Raw genomic sequence first — 25,926 nt, 5'->3', positions numbered from 1 at the left:
CAAGTCTGGCCACTCGATCTCATCTCAATAAAGATCTGACACACCTTCCATCGGAAGTCACATCATGTGCAACTGGAACCAAGTCTGGCCACTCGATCTCATCTCAATAAAGATCTGACACACCCTCCATCGGAAGTCACATCATGTGCAACTGGAACCAAGTCTGGACACCTGATCTCATCTCAATGAAGATTTGGCACACCCTCCATAGGAAGTCACATCATGTGCAACTGGAACCAAGTCTGGACACCTGATCTCATCTCAATGAAGATTTGACACATCCTCCATAGGAAGTCACATCATGTGTCACATGGAACCAAGCCTGGCCACCTGATCTCATCTCAATGAAGATTTGACACATCCTCCATAGGAAGTCATATCATGTGCAACTGGAACCAAGTCTGGACACCTGATCTCATCTCAATGAAGATTTGACACATCCTCCATAGGAGGTCACATCATGTGCCACATAGAACCAAGCCTGGCCACCTGATCTCATCTCAATGAAGATCTAACACACCCTCCAAAGCAGGTCACATCATGTGCCACATGGAACCAAGTCTGGCCACCAAGTAGATGTCAGCTTTGTAAATGCTCACTACATTCTTAACTCTGTCAGTCACATTTTCTACTTGTTTACTACCTCCATTGCTTATTTGGAAATTTGGTCTATTAAAAAAGTAAAATGCACACAATACACAAATGTGTTTACAAACAAGGACATGGTGATTCCCCACTCCTGGAAGACCAGCTACTGAACACACTCACCAGCATCATCAGATCTGGAGGCGGCACCAAAGGCAACCACATACACAGTTCTTCTATGAAACGTTGACGATACATTTGGATGTCTGGAAAAAATACAAATAAATGAAAGAAATATGAAAAATCCATTCCATCTGAATTTATGTAAAGAAATGTGCAAATGTTCAAAGTTTCTGGTGAAACCCAGTGAAATCAAACAATTCTATTCGAAGATTAGAAACTCAAACTTTCAGAGATTAATAACAAATACCCACAGTGATATCAATGCCATTCACTAAAATGGCTGCCATGTCGTGATCAGATCAAAATGCTTTGAGCCTCTCAAAGAGAGAGTGAATTGTTTAAATGATGCTTTGAACAGTATTCAGTCATATCACAGCATGTCAATCGGATGTGGGAGGGAAGTCCAAAGTGATTTAGGTCTGATTGTGAGAGATTTACCCCTTTTGTGAAATCCATGTGCATTGGTATGGTTTTAATATACCATAAATCATAGTCTGCACGAATCTGGGATTTAAACCAGGATCACAGTATCCTGGACAACTAAGGGGCCTAACTCTACATGGCAAACTGCAGTAGTTTTAATGACTCAGCTGTGCCCCAACATACTATGCTTATTGTAGTGATTTCTGACAGCATCAGTGTATATGTATCTTATCCGTATGTTCATAATGCATTACTTTGCCAAACATGCTATCTCATGCACAGGCGTACACTAACAGACACACTGCGAAGCAGTCCTTACTTGTTTGTCATGATGTCATAGATTCCGACACTGCCATGGTCGGTGCCAAATGCAAGCTGCCCTTCCTTTGTGGGATGCCAGCACAGCTGATGGATGGAGAAACACCAGGACATGTTCATGAGGCACAAGCTTATTCTTGTTGGACACATTATAATAACTCCCGGTGGTTTGTTTAACAATATATAGAGGATATTTAATGTGTTTTCTCAAATACAACTTTTATATCATCGAGTGAAGTGGGGAGAGTTTAATACTTTCACGAGTGACACAGTCACGAGTGAAAATATTAGACTCTCCCCAATTCACGATATGAGATAAAAGTGGTATTTGAGAAAACACATTGAATTTTCTATTAATTATATACATGTTTTATTTTTATTACTTGCAATTTATTTATTTTTTCGAAAACAGTGTCTGATAAATTACTAAGTTCTGCCTGTCACCCCTTTACCACCGCCGTATAATGGGGGTTTGCGTAAAGAATATAGTTCGTGAATAAAACTAGCCCTGTTAATATATGATATGCGAAATATATTATTTCTTATCGAGTATTAAGTTCCGTGGACATTTTTGTTTGTCATAATTAAACACTCCTGTTTAAAATGGATAACTCTTTAATGTTTTGATTCAGGAGAAAGTAGTTCCGGCACCTTGTTTATATCAGTCACTAGTGACTGATATAACTTTTTTTTTAACTTGATCTATCGTCACTGATAAATTCCAGTATTTCATTCATATGTATATAATAAAAACAAATCTGTCCAATGATACGTTAAAAGAGTTTTTTCTATTATTTTCAAATTCCATCATGTGTAGGGATGGGTATTGGATGCTTAAAGTGTATCACAACATTTTACAATGCACAATGACGTATTGCGACACATATCACAAAATTTTGAATTCAGAAGCAATTTGCAACATCAGTGCAGGAATTGATTCACAAATGGAACAAAACAAGATGCTGAAACAACATAATGTTTACTCATTCAATAAATATGCAAGGATGCCTGCTCCGGGACAGTGATGGAACTCCAGAATGTAAACATGCATTTTGGAATTACGGAAGCATTTTGAATGTACATGTATTTGGCAAGTGTAGAACATTAAACACATGAAACAAATCGCTATTTGAAATCACCAGATATACCGAGCATTAAAACATGATATTGTGATATGAATCTTGGAAAGAATGAACCACAATTTACCGATATACCGGTAACACTGCGCACCCTTCATCTTGTGTGTATGACAACTGTATGAGTCTTCATTCTACCAACCACTTGTTGATGGCATGAGTGAAGATGTACACCCCTAAGTACAAACATCTACGACACGCAATCAACTGTCTGTACTTACCGATGTGACCTTGGACTTGATTCCCTGCCACAACGTGTTGATATCAAAAGGGTTGACCTTGTTATTGGTGTTCCAAACACGGATGGTGTTGTCCCCCACACCGACAGCAACTCGTCCTGTTCAACATGTACAGTATTCGACGTAATTAGCGCCCAGCTCTAATAAGCGCCCACGGCGACAATTGCTAAAATATTGGCTAGTGAACAATCCCAATTAGCACCCCTTCCTATTGATCAATGTACACAAGACTTATTTATTCACGTAACATACGCACTCGCGTGTCATATGCACCCTTAATTATGGGCAATTAAATTCTGGAAAAATATATCTGTCGTACATAAACACTTCAGACTGTCAGCATACACCACGAAATTTATCTTTCAACTTTCTAATAAGAGCCACCTATTTCTAATTTCGAGAGCGCCCTGGGCGCTTATTACGTCGAATACAGTACCTGGAATTTCAGCTTTGTAGGTTTAAACGTTAAAAACCATTGGAACACAAATTATTGGTATTTTACACATCCAAGTCACTAAATAACGTCTGTTGTGCATAATTTACTCACAATCGATCTTTAGATAGAAAAAAAATATGTTACTCTATGCCATGGCCTGCAATATTCCAGTCCTATCACAGTGACCTGGATTATAACAAACCAGTGGCTGATAGCATAAGCAACAATCACTGCTGTCTGAGAACAATGCCATTACCTGGATCATATATCATGATCCTCATCTAAACCATCTATTCTACCAGGTACTGCACTTATTCTGATGCAGAAAGCTCATGTGACACACTTTATAGTACACCATCTATATAACCTTCTGTACACCCTGCTCCTCACCAGGATCAAGGGGAGACGTCTCCATGTTGTACACATGTCCCCCTAGCGATGGTATGGAGTACACGGAACACTGACGGTCGAGGTCCCACAGAACAATCTGTTTGAAAAACAACACAATTATCTCAACTTTGAAATGTCATAAATCATAACAATTCTGGTGAGGTGAGGTGAAATGGGGTTTAACATTGCTTCCAAGATTATTGCACTTACAGGTTCTACTACACCAAATCAGTACCAGTTTGGAGAGTGCGGTTTTCGTAGGGAGCCTTCAGTGCAGATCGAGAGATATCTGCAGGCTGTGATTGGAGGATATTCTGTAAGATTTTTATGTCTTTCAAATGTACATCCATCCAGTTATTAAAACTGACCATGTTTTTCTATATTTAGTACTGTCTTTTTCAACATGATGACTTATGCTGAATGTGACCACAGCTATTTTCAAGTAGGTGACATTTGGTGCGAAACTGGGGGTGGTGTGTTTAGCTTCCGGTACTCGGAAAAGGAGCTGGCTAAGCTAGTCATTTTTATTTTTTTTATTGCTGCTCTAAGGCCAAACTGTGCACACACGTACAGGTAATAGCTGTTGAATGCTTAGTTATTTAAAAAAAAATCATAACGTTACTATAGAAGTCTATGGGAAAACATTTGGTTGTGTGTAACCTGTAGGGTGAGTGCACATTTCAGTAATTCATACTTTACATGCTTTTCTGTTTATATTTCACCATGGATACACCATGGAGGCAAATTTAAAAATAATGACAGTGAAGTTGGGGACATTTTGGGTTGAATGGAGCATTTGGATGGGCTGGAAATGAATGTTGCTTCGCATTGTGGTCGATCTCAGCATGAACCCCCCAGGGTACCTCTGTCCAACAAACCCTCCTCCTGCCTTCTGAATTTGTTGAAACTGATGAATTTGACAACAAATTAGGATAAAGTCACCACTGCCACAACAATTTCTGCCTTGTGTCAATCGCTTGCCAGTCAAGTTACGCGATGCCGTTATCTTGAATATGAAGCATGTACACTGCTGACAGCAGAATATGTCAAACATCCCCTTATTTATAGTAAACAATGTAGCATACCAATATGTCTTTCTGTTAGGTGCTCTTGTGTGAATGAATGATGCTATTTTTCTATTAAGTTTCTTAAAACAGACTTATTTTTCACTCATAAAACTTTCAAATAATTATTTTGTCCCCTCAAGAACTGACTCCTGGCTGTTATATCCAAACTGGTTTGCCATTTGATATTGTCTGAACACTTTTTTCAGCTTTTCACATGCCTGATGTTGACTGGGGAGGTATATGTGCACTCATGCAGAAGAAGTAGGAGTTTCGACGTCGAATTTGGCATTTGGAGAAGCTGATCCGAAGTCCGGTGTTGGCAGTGTGTGATCGACAACCCTTGTTTTGCCTCGCTGCGCTTTATTACCTTGTAGAAGTTGTGGAACTTGGACATGTAGGTACAGTAAGTACATTTAAGAACCCCAGTCCACTTGAGGCCCCTCTGTTGCTCACTATCAAGTGCCATAATAAGATGACCCTCATGCACTAGACATTTCTGACAGTGCTCCCTTAATGCCTCACTGTGCAGTTTTTTAGTTTGCAAACATGAAGTAAGGGCTATACACCAGTCCCAGAACCTGCTTAGATGAAAATAATACCCACTGGCTCTTTTGGAATGTAACATTATGGTTCTGAAATCATCTGTAAAGAATGTGATAGTGTTCGACAAAACTAAATTATCTCCCCTGTTTAGTAAAATGCATTGTATCTTTCATTCCCCTATAAACCCATAAATTATTGGAGAGAAACACTATTTTAAGCTGGTATTGCATGACACAGTTAATTGTGAATAAAAAGAATTACATTTATGTCAGAATAAGCTGTACATTTTCAAAATTATATGGAATTTTAACTTTGTTTCATTGAAACTGGCAAATAACTGAAATAAGCAAGTTTAGCCACCTTGAAACATTAAACAGTAAGAATGTTTGATGTCCTGTGAGTATTTTAAAGTCTTAACTAAATAAATCAATAGAGTTAAGTGTAATTTCCTTCCATGTTGTGGTTTCAAAAAGCTTTTTACTACTTGAGGGTCCATTTCAATTTCTCGGCTTTAATAGGCGGTATGGTTCACTGGTCAGTGTTTGAGATTGCTGTTAACAATGCACCCCTTTATTTCCTATTTTCTGGTAAAGTTCATTATCCAGCCTTACATATACGATGACTTTAAGGCTGCTTAATGTGTCCCTTGCTTATTGTTGGCCTGAATTCCATGCTCTCTGTCCAATTTTGAGATTTCTTTTCTGATTCCTTTCCATGTGTACTTATGTCATCAGCCTATATCATAGAGGATTATACTTTTGATTTTTGGAGTATATGAAAGCACAAACATTTGTGATAGCCCCTCCATAGATGATTTACCAAATGCTGACAGCCATTTGAGTGTTTAATTATATAAACAATGGATGGTGTAAGTTCGAGCAATCTCAAACAATATCAATCGCATCATGTCATGAGTGTCAAAACCATATTCCATGAATGTAGCAGACTCTGCTATGTTCTGATGATGTCAGCAAAGGAAGGCAAACAACAGACCACTACTCAATTTTAAATATGTATTGTAACTGGTTTTGAGGTTTAAAGATTTGTTCAATTTTTTTAGTCGAAAAAATATTTTAGGGTGATATGATCTATGCAGCCTCAATCATTTATAGAATTGACCCCTGACCACCATCTTTTATGAAATATAAATGAACTTCCATGGTCAGTGCATGAAGGTAAAATCTTCTTTATTAATACAGAAATGCCTTTTGTAAAACATTGATGAAGTGTACATCATGAAACTCTCACAACTCTTTCTGTGCATCAAAACTATGTATTCTGGTGCCATATAGACATGCTGGATAGGAACAAGTAGTGAAGCTTAATCCAATTTCCATTTTTTTTCTGAGAAGCTACATATATACAACATATAAATCACAGATTTGACAAGTGCAAATATATTCTGATTTGTCTACAGGTTCTACTACACCAAATCAGTACCAGTTTGGAGAGTGCGGTTTTCGTAGGGAGCCTTCAGTGCAGATCGAGAGATATCTGCAGGCTGTGATTGGAGGATATTCTGTAAGATTTTTATGTCTTTCAAATGTACATCCATCCAGTTATTAAAACTGACCATGTTTTTCTATATTTAGTACTGTCTTTTTCAACATGATGACTTATGCTGAATGTGACCACAGCTATTTTCAAGTAGGTGACATTTGGTGCGAAACTGGGGGTGGTGTGTTTAGCTTCCGGTACTCGGAAAAGGAGCTGGCTAAGCTAGTCATTTTTATTTTTTTTATTGCTGCTCTAAGGCCAAACTGTGCACACACGTACAGGTAATAGCTGTTGAATGCTTAGTTATTTAAAAAAAAATCATAACGTTACTATAGAAGTCTATGGGAAAACATTTGGTTGTGTGTAACCTGTATAGCGACGTGCATGTACGTGTATGTGTTTGTGTGGCTGCTTGTACTAGTCCGGACTGATGCCGATTTATAGTGCTAGCTCACTGAGATACCATGCCGCAGTTTAACATGAATACCCCACTCAGACACAGTATACTGACTCCGAGCCGACAAGTCCTTGTTTTAGCCCCTTAATGCCGAGCGCCAGACAGGTTAACAACAAGTACCATCTTTTAACGTCTTTTGGTATGACGCGGCCTGGGATCGAACCCCAGACCTTCCGCTCTCCGGGCGGACGCTCTACCACTAGACCACGGAGGCGGTCTTAACAATCCTGGACTTCGATCCTATATCACAGAACCCCAAACATGCATGTTCTTCCTCTGGGGCGCAATTTGCCCTTGGTTACCAACAGAGTTATCTGTCCCTGATCCCTCCTCATCCGCACTTCGCTAGAACATTAGACAGGGATGGTTGGACAGGCGGGCGAGTCTTGTTGTGTCAAGATAAGTATACTATGAATATCGAAATTCATGTAGATTATTTCTTACCCTGAAACAACACACTGCAATGCTTATCCTACATATGGTGGTGGGATCTGCAACTTACGTTATTGGTAAGCACCAGATTACGTATAGATAAGGCATGTACTACCACGCTCTATGTCCTAGTACCCGTGCGGCTTCCGGCTTAAGATTGTTGGTGAAATGGGATTTAACACAGCATTCAAGATTATTGACATTTCTGCCATGCTCTGCAACATATATAACACACATAGGCATGTACGAACACCCCACAGAGCCTAGAAACCAAACGCACCACATGACACCGGTAAACCTACAATAGCAAATGGAAACACAAAAATAATCTTAAGCACAATTTCTTTTTCAATTTTTAATACGCTATGTGTCCTTAAAGATTTCAAATGAAAATTTCCCACACAATATGAAAAAAAAGGGTATTGAAGTGGAAACAGTCATACAGACAATACAGACAACATTTGCGAAACCCAAGGATATAGAAGTCACCTCTATTACTGTGTGTGATGAGAAGTAAAGGGACCAGGGACAGATAACTCTTGGTGGTACCCAAGGGCAGGTGGTGACAGAGAGTTAGGAAGAGGTATGTTTTGCAATGTCTTGTGTCAAGATAAAAAATAATCTCTTTTTTCAAGGTATCTTACATCGGGATACATAGCTCCTTTAACATCAATCTGAAACTACCAATTCATCAATAAACATTTATGCTTATCTCATAATTGTATCACGTACCATATTCGACGTAATAAGCACCCGCTCTAATAAGCGCCTACAGCGATATTTGTTGATATATTGGCTAAGGAACAATCCCAATTAGCACCCCTTCATTTATTTGTATATAATACGCACTTGTGTTATATGCACCCTTAACTATGGGCAATTAAATTCTGGAAAATATATCTATCGTGTATAATACGCACAGACTTTTCTTTTGTATCATTTCAGGCTGTCCACATAAACCACAAAATTTACAATCTTTCAACTTTTTTCTCACCAAAATTATATTCTAATAGGAGCCCCCAATATCTAATTTTGAGATACCCTGGGTGCTTATTACATCGAATACAGTATATCACATGTAGAGTAAAGCAAGGGCGTCCAGTGTCCCTGGTTCACAGACAGCCCGGCCACTCACCATCCTGTCCATGCCCACAGTGAACAGTGTGTTCATCTCCTCTCCCCCTGCACAGATGTTGAACACGATGCGTGAGTGGATGCGACTGTCTCCTGCCTGGAAGATCTCCCTTTTGTGTCCCACCGGGGACAGATCCCACATCACAAGCTCCCCACTGGAGAAAGTCATGCATTGTTATATATCTAGTATTATCTACCCTGTATGGGGATTGTCACTTAAATATAAAAGGTTGTAACAAAATGTATTGTTTGTTGTTTAAAGCTGCACTTTGCAATGTTCCTTCTTTAAGACAACTGCCTGAAGATAATGAAGTGAGTGGGTGAGTGAGTTAGGTTTAGTGCCGCTTTTAACAGTATTCCAGTTATATCGCAGCGTGTCAGCTTAATGTGGGAGGAAAGCCCGAAGTGATGCAGGTCTTAGACGTTTACCACTTCGGTGAAACCCACGAGCACGGGTATGGTGCTGACAAACCTAGAAACATAATCGGGGCGAACCAGGATTTGAACCCACAATCATAGGTTTCTGGCGTGTCCAAGGGACGCAACTCTGCACGGCGAATCACGGCGCCTTAGACGACTGGGCCACCCGTGCCCCCCCGGAAATAATGAAGACTGGTCCAGACATACCAGTTATTGATAACAGAGCAATGATCCCTGACATTGGGAGATATCAACCAAGTCAACAAGCCTGAACAAGCCTGAAAACTCAATCAAGTGGTTGCAGAGAACCAACTTTCATCCAGAATCCCCATGGAGCTTGTGAGGAAGTGAGGACAAGGTTCATACAGATACGGAACACTGTCATTTTCAAGTCCTTTTAAGTTGGAATAACAGCCTTTGTAAGTCAATATTTTTTTTAAACCAAAATACTAAATATTAGTAGTAAATTAAGTGTTATTATTTTACTAAAATTATTAAACTAGTAAAATCCTAAATATTTTATGTGTTAATATTTTTTTTAAACCAGAATACTAAATATTAGTAGTAAATTAAGTGTTATTATTTTACTAAAATTATTAAACTAGTAAAATCCTAAATATTTTATTTTATTTATATACCTATCCTGCATTCCTCCTTAATTCATCTACTTCTTGTTCTTAAAAGAAAGAAGAGCTGTGTGAGGTCTTGCTTAAGAAGAAGTTGTTCCAACTAGTTGTGTGGCTAATCCCATTACATAGCCTCAACGTGACCACGGAAGGGATGACGTCACGTATCACCACATTACTGCTAGATCGTAACATCTGAACACATCATGGGGAGACAGCTCTGCAACAATTGGGCCACTTTAGACGAAGTTATGCAGGATAAATATACAAATATAAAAAATATCTAGGATCTTACTAGATTTTTTAACTTATCCTGCATTACTCCTGAATGCATCTGCATCAGACGGCCCTTGAGGAGGGCATACCTTCAGATGTGATCATCGATAAACTCTACATAGACTCCAACTAAGCAGCAACAGCGATGTCCAGCATCGAGTGACCATTCCTGTCAGTGGGGGAGGAGAAAGTCAGGTATAAGTGATGTCCTGGTATCATTGCAGTAATAGATATCAAGAGGTGTTTAAAGTCTAGAACTGACGTAATCGACGACGTTATCCTCGAAGATTCTTGGCGCGTCGAATGAAGCATTGCAGTGAAGGATCTGTCCAGCTGTCCTGGGAGTTGAATTCTGGCTAAGAAGTCGGAGCACAACCCAAGATGGACGGCTCCATGCGCTCTGCGCTCATATCTAACACGGTGATGTAGTTCACTCACACATGCTGCTGATGTCACAGCCAAGAGGAAAACCATCGTCTTGGTGAGGTTGTTGTAAGATGCTGAGTTTAGTGGTTCAAAGTGGCTCAAAAGTACCACATTCAGATGCAAAGCTGGGCAAAACGGGATATTTCGAACGATAGTTACGGGCTTAATGACTGAATCTATACAATCTAGACCATATATTAGCCATTTGAAAATGTTCTTTTGTTCAGGTTTCAAATTTGTAAGCAAGAACTTGTCAAAATATGTTCCGAAGCGCAGTCGTCAATTAGTGCCGTAAAGCACGAGTAAGCTTCCTTCTGATTGGCTAATGTCGACTTCTTGTCAATGATTCCATTGGTCGGTCAGATTTCGCGAAAGGTCTGACGTGACTCTTATGGGATGTCCTCAGATCTTTGTTTAGCGGCAGCGAGAACTAAGATCTGATTTCTATGAGATTGAGACACTGGTAGAATATGGAGAAGCAGTGGCTTGTGGAAACATAGTAGACCCAAAGGAGTAAGACAGCATCATATTAGCTTGTCAGGTTCTTGGAGAAGGCTGTGAGAGAGAGAGGGGTATGCGAAAGCTACATTTGTAGCTGTCGAACATAATAATACATCAGAGCAGTGCAGACACAAAGGGTGGGGATCCCAGCTAGACTTCTTACCGACTCACGGAACACCACGGGACATAAATCCGCAATGAAGCAGAAGGTGTGATCCTAATGTGTACCCGCCATTATTCTGTATGTATGTTATAATCTAAATCCCAGAACACCGAGGCTAAGGGAGAAGATTACACAGGAAAGGTGAATAAATCACTTTTATAACCATAGGGAAGCATAGGTACAACAATGTATAAGTACCAAGCAACACAAAGAATACAAAACGCATGACACTAAAAACAGTGACTACAAAGTGTATTCATAATTGTGGTACTTTGATACTAACTGTGACAAAAAGCCACTATCAAGCGTTAAATATCAATGCAATGGTAAAATTCATATAATATATGAAGACCAAACCATAGGGAGGATACAATTCACATAACATAATAGTGTTATAATCACACGCAAAAGATTGTGATGTCATCACACAGCTCCTCCTTTTGTCAAGAACAAGGAGTAATGCAGGATAAGTTAAAACATAATGAGAAAATATCACTTTGTACAAATTCAAGGCTTTTTAAGTTATTTTGATCATATTTAAGGCTTTTCAAGGTTTCATTAAGGTTTAATTATAGAATAACTGAGAATTCAATTTGTAATACATGTAATTATAACCTAAAGCTAAAAATGAGTGAGTGAGTGATTATGGTTTTACGCTGCTTTTAGCAATATTCCAGCAATATCACGGCAGGGGACACCAGAAATGGGCTTCACACATTGTACCCATGTCGGGAATCGAACCCGGGTCTTCGGCGTGACGAGCGAACTCTTTAACCACTAGGCTACCCGACCGTCCCTTAGCTAAAAGACTAACCTCTCAAGATATATACATCATCAAGATAAAGCGGAAACCTATTCTATTCCAAGACTCCTACCCAAAAGAGGATGACACGAGCTGTGTGGGGTGGTCCAGTGGCCAGTACAGGGAAGTCCACACCTTGCTCCTCCCTTGACTGTCCGCATTGTCACGCCGGTTACCCGTGTTCAGTGGCAGCTTCTTCACCTGGAGTTGCTTCCCCTGACTTGACTTCCAGATTCGTATAGTTCTGTCCCGGGATCCAGATGCCAGCAGATAACCTTCTGTGTCATCTCCTGGAGCATATAAACACACAAATGTGAAGCGCAAGTGTATGCACGATCTGTGTCTCAGCATCTTCCCGAGGCAAGAGAGTTAACTGATTTTGAAAGTCCAGTTTCCACCCTTGCCGAACTAGGCTGGAATTCCTGGGCTCTATCGTGGCGCCACCAGTGGCTATTACGAGTTATGTCCTTTCTATGCCTCTCCTATTGACCAATCAGATTCAACCTCTCGTATCACTTGCATTTGTTTCAAACAAAATGGTGGCGCACAATCAAGACGATCTGATCGATAATAAAGATCTGTATTGTGGTAAAACGAGTCTTACAATGCGAAGTGCATCAAATCACGTGAGCACCTTGATTAAAAAAATGAAAAGATTTAGAAAATATCTGTTGACAACGAGTTAGCGGTGCACATGCTTTGCAAATCCTGCAGTTGACCGAAATCTGCATGACACTCTACGAACCGGATTTCGATTTCGGTGCACGATTTTGATTGGACTATGCATAGACTCGTTAGTCCAGCCAAAATCTAACTCCATAATACCAGCCTAGTACGGCAAGGGTGGAAACTGGACTTTCATGGTCCGTTAACTCACTTGCCTCGGGAAGATGGTGTCTCAGTATCACCAAGATTACAGCCATATCGTAGCAGCATGTTAATACTCCAAGACTGATCAGACCAAACACTGGTAGACAGCAGGAGCATTATCGACCTGAATGGTTAAACAGTTACTACACTATCAGCAAGGTCACAGACCCGTGAAGATCCGGGGTAGAATAGGTTTTCAGCAACCCATGCTTGCCGTAAAAGACGACTATTCTTGTCCTAAGAGGCAACTAACTGGATCGGGTGGTCAGGCTCGCTGACTTGGTTGATGCATGTCATCGGTCCCGATTGCGTGGACCGATGCTCCTGAAGTCAATCACTGGATTGTCTGGTTCTCGATCATTTACAGACTGCCGTCATGTAGCTGGAATATTGCTGAGTGCGGCTGAAACAACCAACCAACAACCAAGCAAGGTCACACATCCCATATCTGTTTTAGGTGTCTCTTGGGAAAAGCATGAAGAACTGGGGACGTACCCTGCTTTTTAATTTTAAAAAATGTTTTTGATTCCATCTAAGTAATCATAATAATTTTCCTGGAAATCCCTGAATAAAAGGTCGCAGCACATGAACCATATTGAACGGTCATCAAACTAAACTGAAATACGCCATCAATAATCCAGTGATGTCCCAGGAGGGCACAAACATTGTGGCTAAGACAAGGTTCAGTCAGAGATGGAACACTACAATTCAAGGCATTTTCAAGGCTACCAACTGTCATTTTTTAAGGTCTTTTCAGCATCACAAGCAAATGCTAAAACCATGAGCTTACCAACCTGCCCAATGGAGAACCAAACCATTGTCTTCGTGTGACAAGCAAACACTTTAACAACAAGGTTGCTTCATGTGCTGTGATGTTGGCGTGAACCTGGTGCTTTGACATCATGCATGAACACTCAACCCACTGGGCTACCAACCTGCTTCTGAATAAGCTCCCTCAGTCAGTACATTCTCCCCGGGCACAGGGCACCAGACAACACTGTGCACCTCGTCGTCATGACCACGCAGACGGTGCAGGATGTACCCCCGGGATGACATGTCCAGCAGAAGTATGTTCCCCGACTTATACCTGTTAGGAGAAATGTTCAAACTTGAGCTGTCTCAGAGCTATACCCAATTTGCCCACATGTTCACAACCATATAGATAAGCAAAGCATTATAACCATGTTAAACAAGCTTGAATAAAAGTGCATGAACTTTTTTTCGTACTTTAAAATCAACTGATTTTATAAAATTTGGCGGCTTCTCTTTTCTTTTCATATTTCCTTTCATGTCATTTGATAACTGGTATAACTATCAGTAATTGTACTTAATTTTGTTTTATTAGTTTAATAAATAACACTTGTAGACATGTTTTTGTGATAATTGCAGGAATCTGTTGTCCAAGGATGTTGTCGTATGAGTGCACCTCTATAGGGTAGTGCCTTGTGCTTGTAATGGACACCCGTCTCGCGTACACTTGACGTCCTCTACTGACTATAGATGCTTGTTGCTTCCGACATTAAAAACCTCTGAACAAGAGGTCTTATGGCAAAAAATCCCGAAACTTACCATGCTTGGAACCATCCCAAGGATGAGATATTTACTTGAGAACTGCTAGCAGTACTATGGTTTACCTACATTTTCTACTATCATTATACCAAGAAAATCATATCAAAAGATCAACACACCCTACAGCCAACAAGGATGGGTTGTGTGGGCAGCAAGCCAGACTGAAAATGAGGTCCTTTTCATGTCGGAATGTCTGGTGTTCATCTGTTCGGTATCGCCATACAACCACTGTCCCACGTTCATCTCCAGTGACTATCAGGTCAGTTTGACTGCGTGACCAAGATAATGCTGTGATTTTGTCCTGAAAATGAAATATTGATCAAACTTGCAATATTGTGGGGCATGGCATCTTATGAATGATACCACAAGAATTTTCATCCACATCACACAAATCTTGCAATGGGACACTCAATGGCTGGAGATCAGCAAGCCAACATCAAGTGAGTGAGTGAGTTTGGTTTAACGCCGCCTTTAACAGTATTCCAGTTATATCACAGCGTGTCAGCTTAATGTGGGAGGAAAGCCCGAGATGATGCAGGTGTCAGACGTTTACCACTTCGGTGAAACCCACGAGCATGGCTATGGCGCTGACAAAACTAGAAACATAATCGGGGCGAACCGGGATTTGAACCCACAATCATAGGTTTCCGGCATGCCCAAGGGACGCAACTCTGCACAGCGAATCGCGGCGCCTCAGACGACTAGGCCACCCGTGCAACCCAAGAGAGATGGCTGGCTTTATTTCCGTGGTAGATCTTTTACAAAAATAGGACATTTAACTAAAGATTTTTAATTGTGCATAAGAGTAAGGATCACAAAGTAGTTTCTGGCACCCTTGGGAGTGTTGTTTGAACTTGTATGATAAAGTTCATTTGATCATTGTCTTAGTTTGTCCCATCGGTAAACAATGAACTGCCATTGAGAAAAAGTTCTAGACACAGAGTAGTATTCCCAACATTCTAGCATGACAACTTGGTTTGTTGTTTAACGCCGCACTCAGCAATATTCCAGCTATGAAGGCGGTCTGTAAATAATCAAGCCTGGACCAGATAATCCAGTGATTGACATCATTAGCATCGATCCACCCAATTAGGGTCAATGATCATGCATCAACCAAATCTGCGAGCCCGACCACCCGATCCCGTTAGTCGCCTCTTACGACAAGCATGGGTTTGCTGAAGACCTATTCTACCCCGGATCTTCACGGGTCACCACGACAACTAAACTTGGTAATAGCAGACATTATGAGTGAGGTCATTGGCATGATCTGTTGAGTCCAATATTTTCAGTATGTTGAAATTCAAATACATCTTGGGATCAAGGATCAGTTTAATCCATGCATGTTTAATTTCTTATCCACAAAATATAAGTTTGAACATAATTATCAAATATTAACAAACCTAAAGTGTGATTTTGTCCTGCCATGGATATATGCTAGCATGAGGAAATGATGTTTTGGTGAAATGATGGCAGAGTGAGTGAGTTTGATTTTATGCCGCTTTTAGCAATATTCCAGCAATATCACGGCGGGGGACACCAGAAATGGGCTTCACACATTGTACCCATGTCGGGAATCGAACCCGGGTCTTCGGCGTGACGAGCGAACGCTTTAACCACCAGGCTACCCGACCGCCCCTTGATGGCAGAGAAAGAACCAGCTGAGTGAGTGAGTTATGCCACTGTAACAGTACTTCAGTTATACCAGTGTGCTGTCGGAGGAATGACTTCCATCATGTTCACAACTTAGTGAAATAGAATAATTATACCGATATATATTATATGCCAGCCACTGCGAGCGATATTATCCCTTGCATTAAAATATAAACATTGACTTTGATATGTTTTCCTTCTATAATCAGCATCACCAGCAAGAATGAATAGACATAATCAGAAAGAAGGTTATGGGAAACAAGACAGTTTACAAGTTATGCCATTCTTACTTTGTGTTCCTGGTGAGACTGGATTTCAACCTGAGTATTGACATCCCAAAGTTTCACTTTCAAATCATCAGCTGAGCTGCAACAAATGTTCAGTTGGCTCTGTATCTGACCAAGCTTAACACATGACACTCGATCTTTATGTCCACAAAATGAACTGATATACCGTGGAGGGGTTCGGGGCACACTGGATGTGTCAAAGACAGCAACATCGTGCCGAGCGCCGAAAACGTAGAACCCTCCGCGATTTGAATCGCTAATTTGGCTCAAATACCAGTTTGGGGAAGCTGGAAGAACCAGGCTGGCCATTCTGTCTTGTGAATGATAAGTGTTATGATTCCATTCAAAATTATACAGTCCGTGAAATGTTTGAATCGAAGCAAAGATCCCGGTACAACGTGAGGAGTACGTGAGATTATCAAAAGTGGCTAGTGAAAAACGGATTTGTATTAATGTTATTAAAAAGGCTCAGCTTTTTGAAGATCTAACCCCACAATCACAATAGATTCGTATATATATGTTACCAGATTTAGAATGCGTACATTTACCCAGTATACAAAACATTTTAATATTGTCGAAATAATAATCTTCCATTTCGTTTCAAATAAGTTAGTTGTTTTGGAATATCCGTCAATCTCATTTATGCTAGGTCGTTACCACAGCAAATGTCGCCGTATTTATCCATTGTTAGCGTGGACTATCAATGTGATTCTGTAATTGGGGCCTGGATATTTGTTAGTTCTTGTTAAATCAATAAATAACAATCATATGTCATGATCATTTTGTTCATCGGTGATACGACACTACGCAAATCAAGGGCAACTTGTAAAATGGCGTCGATAAGTATGCCATGTGAGTGTACGAACATATTTTGACGAAACATTTTTAAGTGAATTACTGTTATTCTTTCTTGATTAACAAATTTTATGATTATGACATTAGCGAGCTGTTGCACACAAAATGTTAACTTAATGATCGTTCGATTTCGGCGCATTTGACCGCTGTTGTCATTGTAAAGACTTAGTTCTCTGTTGCATGTTGTTGATTTACGATATATGTATTTTATGTCAGTGAAAGTCACATTCTACCATGAATTTGGAAAATGATTTTGATTGGTCAACCAGAGGTATCAAATCACATTAAAACCCTTCTGATTGAAACAGCCTATTTTGACAGCGGAAGCTAATATTTTAGCATAGTATAGCTACCTCTATTGCATAGATATAATTAATTGATTACAATTATGGACAACAAAATGCAGAGTTACTACTACAATATTCAAAGGTCGTGTGACAATATTTAATTAATTACAATTATGGCCAACAAAATGCAGTTACTACTACAGTATTCAAAGGTCATGTGACAATAGTTTTCTTGCAGAAGACACGATAGAAACCTGTAAAGAGAATGTATTTCAAGTTTTGAGTGCAACCGAGCTTCTATTTGGCGCTTTTCTTACAACTTGGATGTCATATCTTTTGCGTCACAATGAGTGATATGATGTCATAATAGTGTAAAACAAAATCTTTGCAAGCCTTGCTTACTTTTCTTTAGGGATGGCTTGTTAGCTTACAAAGTTGCTGTGCTACATGCTTTCAGTGCCTGACATAGGTTTGTGTAAAGTATTACAGTGTAAACAGACTGCTTCAGCATATAGATCACCATATTTTGTTTGAAGGCTGTTGTCAGTGATTCCGTTCAACCCACTCAAACCCACTCAAAACACTGGACTCAACCCATGCTGTTTCATTCAATATATTTGTTATCACCAAAGCAGAATTTCAGGTTTTATTTAGTCATGGTAGAATGGAGATAAACACACTGTGTTTTCAAAGTCGAGTTAGGTTGTCTGTTGACTTAACCACGTTAAATTTAACGTTTGAAACCACAAGCTGTGTGTTTTGTTCCAAACAATGACTCACAAAACTTGTGATTAATGTAACAGAATACGCTACATGTATATGTTGAATGAATTAATATGATCATTTACTTTGATCAAGTTGAACAATTGATAATTGTTGAAGTGATGATAATTTAATCTTTCATTTTTCAGGCTTAAGGTTTTTAAGAGCCAGCAACCACACAGTGTTTCGGTGAGCATCATATGGCTTTGAGGTCTTATGCTAATCTTTATATGTTTAAACACTTTGATGCTATTTACTACACTCATTAAATAGAGATGTCTTACTCTGTTGGGTAACTCTGACTTGTTATTGCTATGCATTGTACTTCAACATGTTCAAAGTTGTTTTACAAGACTAGTGAAGTGTTGTCCAAATGACAATTGGTTGACATTTTTGAAAAATGCTGTGACTGTCATGTTTATTTCTTTTTGTGATATTTTCAGGCAATTTATTCCCACCTTGTATCAAGCCTCTTCTATATACACCTGCAATGCCATCAGTACAGCTTACAAAAACACAGACTTTGACAAGAGTTTGGGTTTTAGGAGGAAGTCATGGAAGTGGGAAAAGTATAACCGTATTGTATACCCACCACAGAAGGAAGGCCAAAACATCAGGCCGGCAGTAAGTCGTAAAACCGTATTCGACGTAATAAGCGCCCAGGGCTCTCTCAAAATTAGAAATAGGGGTCTCTTATTAAAATACTATTTTGGTGAAAAAATCAGAGTTGAAAGATAAATTTTGTGATTTTGTGATTCATGCTGACAGCCTGAAATGTTTATATCCAATCTCATTAAAATCAGACCTCAGTTCCCGCTACCGCTAAACAAAGATCTGAGGACATCCCATTACGGGTCATGCCAGAACGACCTTTCATCCAACCAATCAGAGCATCGTTTACCAGATGATGAAAGTGACAGTCGGAATGTGATTTCTGATCATGCAGCCTCGAAAACTTTAACTCCGAACAATGGGATGTCCTTTAGATCTTTGTTTAGCGGGAACGAGAACTAAGATCTGATTTTAATGAGATTGTGTTTATATCCAACTGATGTATTTTTCCAGAATTTAATTGCCCATAATTAAAGGTGCATAAATACGTCTTGTGTACATTGATCAATCGGAAGGGGTGCTAATTGGGATTGTTCACTAGCCAATATATTAGCAATTATCGCTGTGGGCGCTTATTACGTCGAATACGGTAGTTGTTTACTGACTAAATATCTCTGGATCTACATATTTAATAAGATACGTTGCATATAGCAGATGATTATGGGTATCCCACAATGGCTTACTTTGAAGACCCTCAGAAAAGAAGTATTGCAGATTTGTCTTCCACTAGTTCACTCTCACTGCTGACTTGGATTTTGTCAGATCAACCAATTCTCAGAACTATATTGGAATCTTTCACTGGTTCAGTACTCATTTAAAGAGGGGCATGAATGGCTCATTTGTCTTTAAAGTCACAGTAGTTCAATATATTACTGTGCTGGGTCACTCTGATTATTATTTTTGACTTGTAAACAACATACCCAAGCTTGGGGGTCTAACTGAACACTAAACAACATGTAAATGGGTGCTACTTCTGTCAGTTTGAGATTTAACTCGTATTCCATGATATTGAATTATTATCCAAAGTGTCATTTAGCAAGCAAACTCCATCTCACTCCTATTCAAAGCTTATTTGTTGAAAGTCATTGATGTCCCTTAGAGCCTCTGCTATAGTAAGGGAACGTAGGAACCCTTATATATCAAACACCTTGGTCAACATCATAATGGTCAAGTTTGTGCATCACTGAAGAAATAAGTTATTTTAGCAGGATCTCAACAATACTCATGTGGTTTAGAATTGTTATAATGGCTAGTGTTCCAGTATTTATTAATTGCTCGCGTGGAATATCAATATGAATGTTATTGGGGTCTGGATGTTTGTTAGTTCTTGTTAAATCAATAAATTACAATCATATGTCATGATTGTATTAGTGCATTGTTGATACGACAGTACGCAAATCAAGGGCACCTTGTAAAGTGGTGTCGATAAGTATGCCATGTGAGTTCACAATCATATGTTGACCCCAAAACACCATTTTTAAGCTAATTACTGTCATTAACAAATTTTATGATTATGACATTGGCGCGCTATTGCACACAAAATGTAAACTTATTGATCGTACAAATACAGTGCATTTGACCGCTGTTGTCATTGTAAAGTTCTCTGTTGCATGTTACTGATTGTTCTATGTGTTTCATGTCAACGGAAGTCACATTCTACCCATCTTCCCAAAGCAAGGGAGTTAACTGACTGTTAAAGTCCAGTTTCCACCCTTGCCGAACTAGGCTGGAATTCCTGGGCTCGATCGTAGCACCACCAGTGGCTATTACCAGTTATGTCCCTTCTTAGCCTCTCCCATGGACCAGTCAGGTTCAACCTCTCGTATCACTTGCGTTTGTTTCAAACAAAATGGTGGCGCTGAGTCAGGACGATCTGATCGATAATCAAGATCTATATTGTGATAAAATGGGTCTTACATCGAGAAATGCATCAAATCACATGAGCACCTTCATTAAAAACATGAAAAGATTTGGAAAATATCTGCTGACAATGAGTTGGCGGTGCACATGCTTTGCAAATCCTGCAATGGACCAAAATCTGCACGTCAGTTTACGAACCGGACTTCGATTTCGGTGCGATTTTGATTGGACTATGCATAGACTCGTTAGTCCAGCCAAAATGTAACTCCATAATAACCACCTATGTCGGCAAGGGTGGAAACTGGACTTTTATAGTCAGTTAACTCTCTTGCCTCGGGAAGATGCATTCTACCATGAACTCGTGTCTGTTGTTTTCTGTAACTTTATGATGCTGTTTGTTGAATCCTCAGCATTTCTATGTTGTCCTAACCGTTAATAATGTCCTTATGTAAATGTTTGAATTCCAGATTATCAAGTGACTCGTATATTTCTATGTTTTCAGGAAATATGCCATGCAAGATTTCAAATCAAGTACAGTCCCCTCAAGATGTGGTACATTGCTGTCATGGTAAGAGTGTCTTGTACATGGAGCCAAAACACAACCTGTGCATTTACTGCACACAGAGTTCCACTTTCATAAGTTATTTGCATGCAAAATATTTTTTGCGTGTTTATATGATGTTAATGCGTGAAAAACGCATGTTTCTGCGTTAACGCGAATACTGCATCCCTGCCGGGATTTTGCTGGAATGCTGCTAAACGAGGCTTAAAACCATACTCAGTCACTCACTAATGTGTGACATCCCTGCCAGGATATTGCTGGAATATTGCTAAACATGGCTTAAAACCATACTCAGTCACTCACTAACGTGTGACATCCCTGCCGGGATATTGCTGGAATATTGCTAAACGTGGCATAAAACCATACTCAGTCACTCACTAATGTGTGACATCCCTGCCGGGATATTGCTGGAATATTGCTAAACATGGCTTAAAACCATACTCAGTCACTCACTAACGTGTGACATCCCTGCCAGGATATTGCTGGAATGTTGCTAAACGTGGCATAAAACCATACTCAGTCACTCACTAATGTGTGACATCCCTGCCGGGATATTGCTGGAATATTGCTAAACATGGCTTAAAACCATACTCAGTCACTCACTAACGTGTGACATCCCTGCCAGGATATTTCTGGAATGTTGCTAAACGTGGCTTAAAACCATACTCGGTCACTCACTAACGTGTGACATCCCTGCCGGGATATTGCTGGAATATTGCTAAACGTGGCTTAAAACCATACACAGTCACTCACTAATGTGTGACATACTTTTTGTGTGTCATTTGTACACCAATGCTGTAGACCCCAGAGTAACTACAAGGATGAATAGGTTCCAGTAACTCATGCTTGTAAGGGCTGACTGAAAACAACAGGGTGGTCAAATATGGCTGATTGTGTGTCAGGTGCCACAATGGCGTGAATCCTTGATCAGTCAGTCACTGGTATGTGTGGCCCAGATTTCAGTATTTACAGGTCGCCATGATATAGCTGGAATATTGCTGCCTGCCTGCATGTAAAACAACAACCACATTATCATCATTATCATATTCTTGTTCATCCTTGTCTTCATCTGCTTCATCCATGTCTTACTGCAACGTCAAGCCCAGCAACAGGCTTGTCTGATCCTATTCTGATTGTTTATCGGCTAATATGATATGACTATAATATAGACAAAATTCACTACCAAGTTGTACATAGTATTTGCATGGGCAGATACAGAGGGGGGTGCGCACCACCCCCCACCCCCCTTTTTTTTTCGAAAAAAATGTTTATTTCTGTATAAATTACCACCAAAGACAATAAATAGATCTTAATTGTGCACCCCCCCCCCCCTTTTCAAAAAAGCTGTATCTGCCCATGATTTGTATTTGCATATGCAGTTTGGGTTGTGAAAATGAGAACGTTTGTAGTGTTGTTGACCCCTATGTTTGCTTACACCCTATTTCAGGTGTTTGTGTGCTGCATGTTTCAGATACGGGGAATGTCAATAGATGAAGCATTGAAACAGCTGTCATTTTACAAGAGGAAGGGGGCTGCAGTAGTGAAAGAGGTTTGTGTGATCTTGACTTTATGTTTTTTTTCCAAGACAAATTCCATTACCTCCTATGCAGGTGCTTTTCTAAATAATCTCCACTTCTGTATTTGATATAAACTTCAATCTAAGGTCACTTTATCCTTTCCAGAATGATGAAACTGACAGAAATTAACTTACGTTAAATATCCGCAATAGGGACAGCATCCGGACACATTAAAAAATACTTAAGAATCAGGGCAACTTGCCTTGGCCTTGCAGAATGGATAACTGATGTATCTTATCTCACCTTACATTCTGATTGGTTAAGGAGTGGGCAATTACTTTCCATGTAGCCCCCTGAGAAATTAATCGGAACACATCATAGGTAACTTCTATATCTCGAATAAGTATCGTTGAGTTGAAATGAACTGATGTTTATCCAAATGCATTGGGTAAAGGGAAGTAACTTTGTTCATTTGCATCATCTGCTTCGGGTTTTGCTAACATGTCCTGTATGAATGGGCGGCAGGTGTGAGTGCATGTGTGTACTAGTGCTGCAACGGTTCTGTTCGGTGCACCGAGAACCGGTACTTGTCGATTCGATCTTCGATCTACAATGTCTAGATTTCGATTCGGTTCTTTCCAATTTTTGTAATAAATTTAAAATTAACAAAAATAACCTACCTCGTTGACATAAAAAATTAAAAGATTTGTGTTCATATCGACGAAGTGAAAATGTCCCAAAAAATTTTGTTTGAAACTTTTGACGACTGTCACTTGAAAACGAAATAGATTAGAGTGACCTCCCTTTGAAAGCATGGCAGATGACGTGCTGTCACCAGCCCCAAGTCATCTAAAATCTAAAGTTTGGGCTCATTTCGGGTTTAGGTAACAGTCAAGGTTGTTACATGGACATTACGTACAAGGCTGGAAACAAGACTTATCTCTCAAACCATTTGGAAAGAAAGTATGGACTCGATGTCAATGCGAAGACTATTGTATATTATTAGACTAATGAATCGAATAAAAAAAAATTGAATCGAATGGAAATAATCGAGCATCGAACCGAATCAAAGTATTGGTAAACAGTTGCAGCCCTAGTGTGTACATACTAGTCTAGACTAAAGCCGATTTTATAGTGTCAGCCTACTGAGATACCAGGCCACAGTTTAACATGAATACCCCACTCAGACACGTACATTGACTCTGAGCCAACCAGTCCTTGTTTTAGCCCTTTAATTCTGAGTGCCAGACAGGGTAACAACAAGTACCATCTTTGAACATGTTGAACGTCTTTTGGTACGACGCAGCCAGAGATTAACCCTGACCCAACCTTCTGCTATCCGGGCGTAAGCTTTACCACTAGATCACGGAGGCAGTCACCAATTAAGAAAACTGCTAGTGAGGATATTAGTGCATGGATACTGATGTGTGTGTGTTGACAGGTGTTGGAGGAGGCACAGGAGATGGCAGTCCGCGACCACAATGTAGAATACAAGTCAAATCTGTGGATTGGTAAGAAGCGTCTACTCTGTCAACATTTGTAGATTGTATTACACATTTACATCATGTAGCAGCAGGTTAGGGGAAAATAATTGTTCTGTCTCCAACAAAAGTCCTAGCACCATAAAATTATTAAATCTTAAATGGTTGGTTCCTAACAAGCCCTTTTCTGATGATCCTTAGCCTGTCAACAGCTACCTCTGCCTGTGGATTTCACCAAAGGTGTAAGTGTCTAAGACCTTCATTTTTAGATGCTGTGATATAACTAAGACTCTAATGGGCCCTGTGATGTTGCTTCAGTATTGCAAACTGCAGCGTAGACCTGCATTCACTATTAAGATATATATTTTTGTCATCCTCGTTGGTGTGTTTAAATTGAAGTTGTTCATGTTTCCAGCCTCATCGTTTGTTGGTCAAGGCAAGACTGTGAGGGGTCTCAGGAAGCACCGTGGCCCCAGGTACGGGATGATCCACTACCGCTACTGCAATGTCTTCATCAGACTACAGGAGGGCCCCCCACCCAAACACTACTACCCCCCTCCCCCAACGGGACACGACAAGATGGAGGAGTTTATCAGGGACCAGAGGGCCAGAAGAATCATACACTCCTTGTGAGACTTCCACATCCGTTTCAACACAATTCCCCCTCAGTATAGGCAGGTACAGGAGGGTAGGGAGAGACTTGTGAAGGATCAGTGACACTATTTCAGCCTTTCTAACAAGACTTAGATTTCATCTGAGGGCAGAGAGAAAAATACAGATCTTGAAAAAGATGCCCAGCATAGTTGTATCATATACTTTCATGGTACAACATGGGACAAGGACTTGCCACAGCTTGCTTACATTTGCATTTTCTCATTGAGTATACTTTTAATTGGCCCTTCGTGAATTTCATGAAAGTGATCAGCATTTGAAACCAATGTTAATTCGAACTTGAGTCATTGGTGGCCAAGTGGTGTAAGTGGTGCCTTTTATCTTCCAGGATCACCTAGTCATTGGTTCAAATCCCAGATTCACCAAATTATGATCCAATGTTTGTCAGCACTCTATTCATGTTCATGGAGTCAGAAGTGGTAAATGCCTTCAATGTGTTGCATGAAGCCCATTACTGGTGTCCCCTGCCGTGATATTGCTGGAATATTGCTAAAAGCGGCGTAAAACCATACTCACTTACTCACTCAATGTGTTGCATCGCTTTCTTCCAACATAAAGTTGATATGATCATATAGCTGATGTAGTGTTTAATGCAGTGGTAAACCAGCTACCCCTCACAGGAACATAAGTCGACTGGTGTGGCTTCTCTGGCGGACTGTAACAAGGACTGGCCACTCACCATGGGCTTTTTGTGATACAGGCAGCTGTTCCTAGAGCTAAGATGAAAAAGGGAAAATGTCGAGAAGTGCACATCTGTGTCACATCTTGTGATAAACTACAGTGTATCATGTGAAGGGATCTACTCAGTTGTAGAAAATACTTGTATTCAAGTTGTTGAATTAGTTGTGTGTGTGTGAGAATGTTTGTACAGAAGAATAAACTGTATAC

The 25,926-nt window shown here is 39.9% G+C and overlaps 2 protein-coding genes across 2 annotated transcripts in view; one reads left to right on the top strand and one right to left on the bottom strand.

The window, feature by feature from the left end:
* LOC139449348 (gem-associated protein 5-like) overlaps nt 1-16,804 on the bottom strand; it is a 193,904-nt gene extending 177,100 nt beyond the window's left edge. Inside the window, exons 1-9 of the mRNA XM_071230671.1 lie at nt 16,434-16,804; nt 14,613-14,794; nt 13,860-14,011; nt 12,128-12,344; nt 8,842-8,995; nt 3,711-3,807; nt 2,867-2,982; nt 1,511-1,596; nt 769-851 (exon numbers count right to left, since the gene is read on the bottom strand). Of these exons, the coding sequence (XP_071086772.1) occupies nt 769-851; nt 1,511-1,596; nt 2,867-2,982; nt 3,711-3,807; nt 8,842-8,995; nt 12,128-12,344; nt 13,860-14,011; nt 14,613-14,794; nt 16,434-16,739 (1,393 nt within the window). The 5' untranslated portion in view covers nt 16,740-16,804. The remainder of the gene's footprint in view (nt 1-768; nt 852-1,510; nt 1,597-2,866; nt 2,983-3,710; nt 3,808-8,841; nt 8,996-12,127; nt 12,345-13,859; nt 14,012-14,612; nt 14,795-16,433) is intronic.
* A 399-nt stretch (nt 16,805-17,203) lies between these two features.
* LOC139449944 (large ribosomal subunit protein uL22m-like) lies at nt 17,204-25,906 on the top strand. The gene is made up of 7 exons (XM_071231556.1): nt 17,204-17,282; nt 18,484-18,523; nt 18,778-18,958; nt 21,309-21,374; nt 22,840-22,917; nt 24,327-24,396; nt 24,782-25,906. The coding sequence occupies exons 1-7, from the start codon at nt 17,204-17,206 to the stop codon at nt 24,997-24,999; spliced, it is 732 nt and encodes a 243-aa protein (XP_071087657.1). The 3' UTR covers nt 25,000-25,906.
* Nucleotides 25,907-25,926: the final 20 nt, after the last annotated feature.

The sequence above is a fragment of the Haliotis cracherodii genome, unplaced genomic scaffold, assembly GCF_022045235.1.
Source record: "Haliotis cracherodii isolate W230 unplaced genomic scaffold, xgHalCrac1.p SCAF_8, whole genome shotgun sequence".
Taxonomy (NCBI): domain Eukaryota; kingdom Metazoa; phylum Mollusca; class Gastropoda; order Lepetellida; family Haliotidae; genus Haliotis; species Haliotis cracherodii.
The sequence above is the reverse complement of the archived record's forward strand: the minus strand, read 5'-3'. Positions and strand labels throughout refer to the sequence as shown.

Coding starts and splice junctions, on each gene's coding strand:
- LOC139449944 (XM_071231556.1), top strand. CDS start 17,204: ATGATCATTTTGTTCATCGGTGATACGACACTACGCAAATCAAGGGCA. Junction 17,283..18,483: donor GGCGTCGATAAGTATGCCAT/GTGAGTGTACGA, acceptor TTCATTTTTCAG/GCTTAAGGTTTTTAAGAGCC. Junction 21,375..22,839: donor TGTGGTACATTGCTGTCATG/GTAAGAGTGTCT, acceptor TGCATGTTTCAG/ATACGGGGAATGTCAATAGA.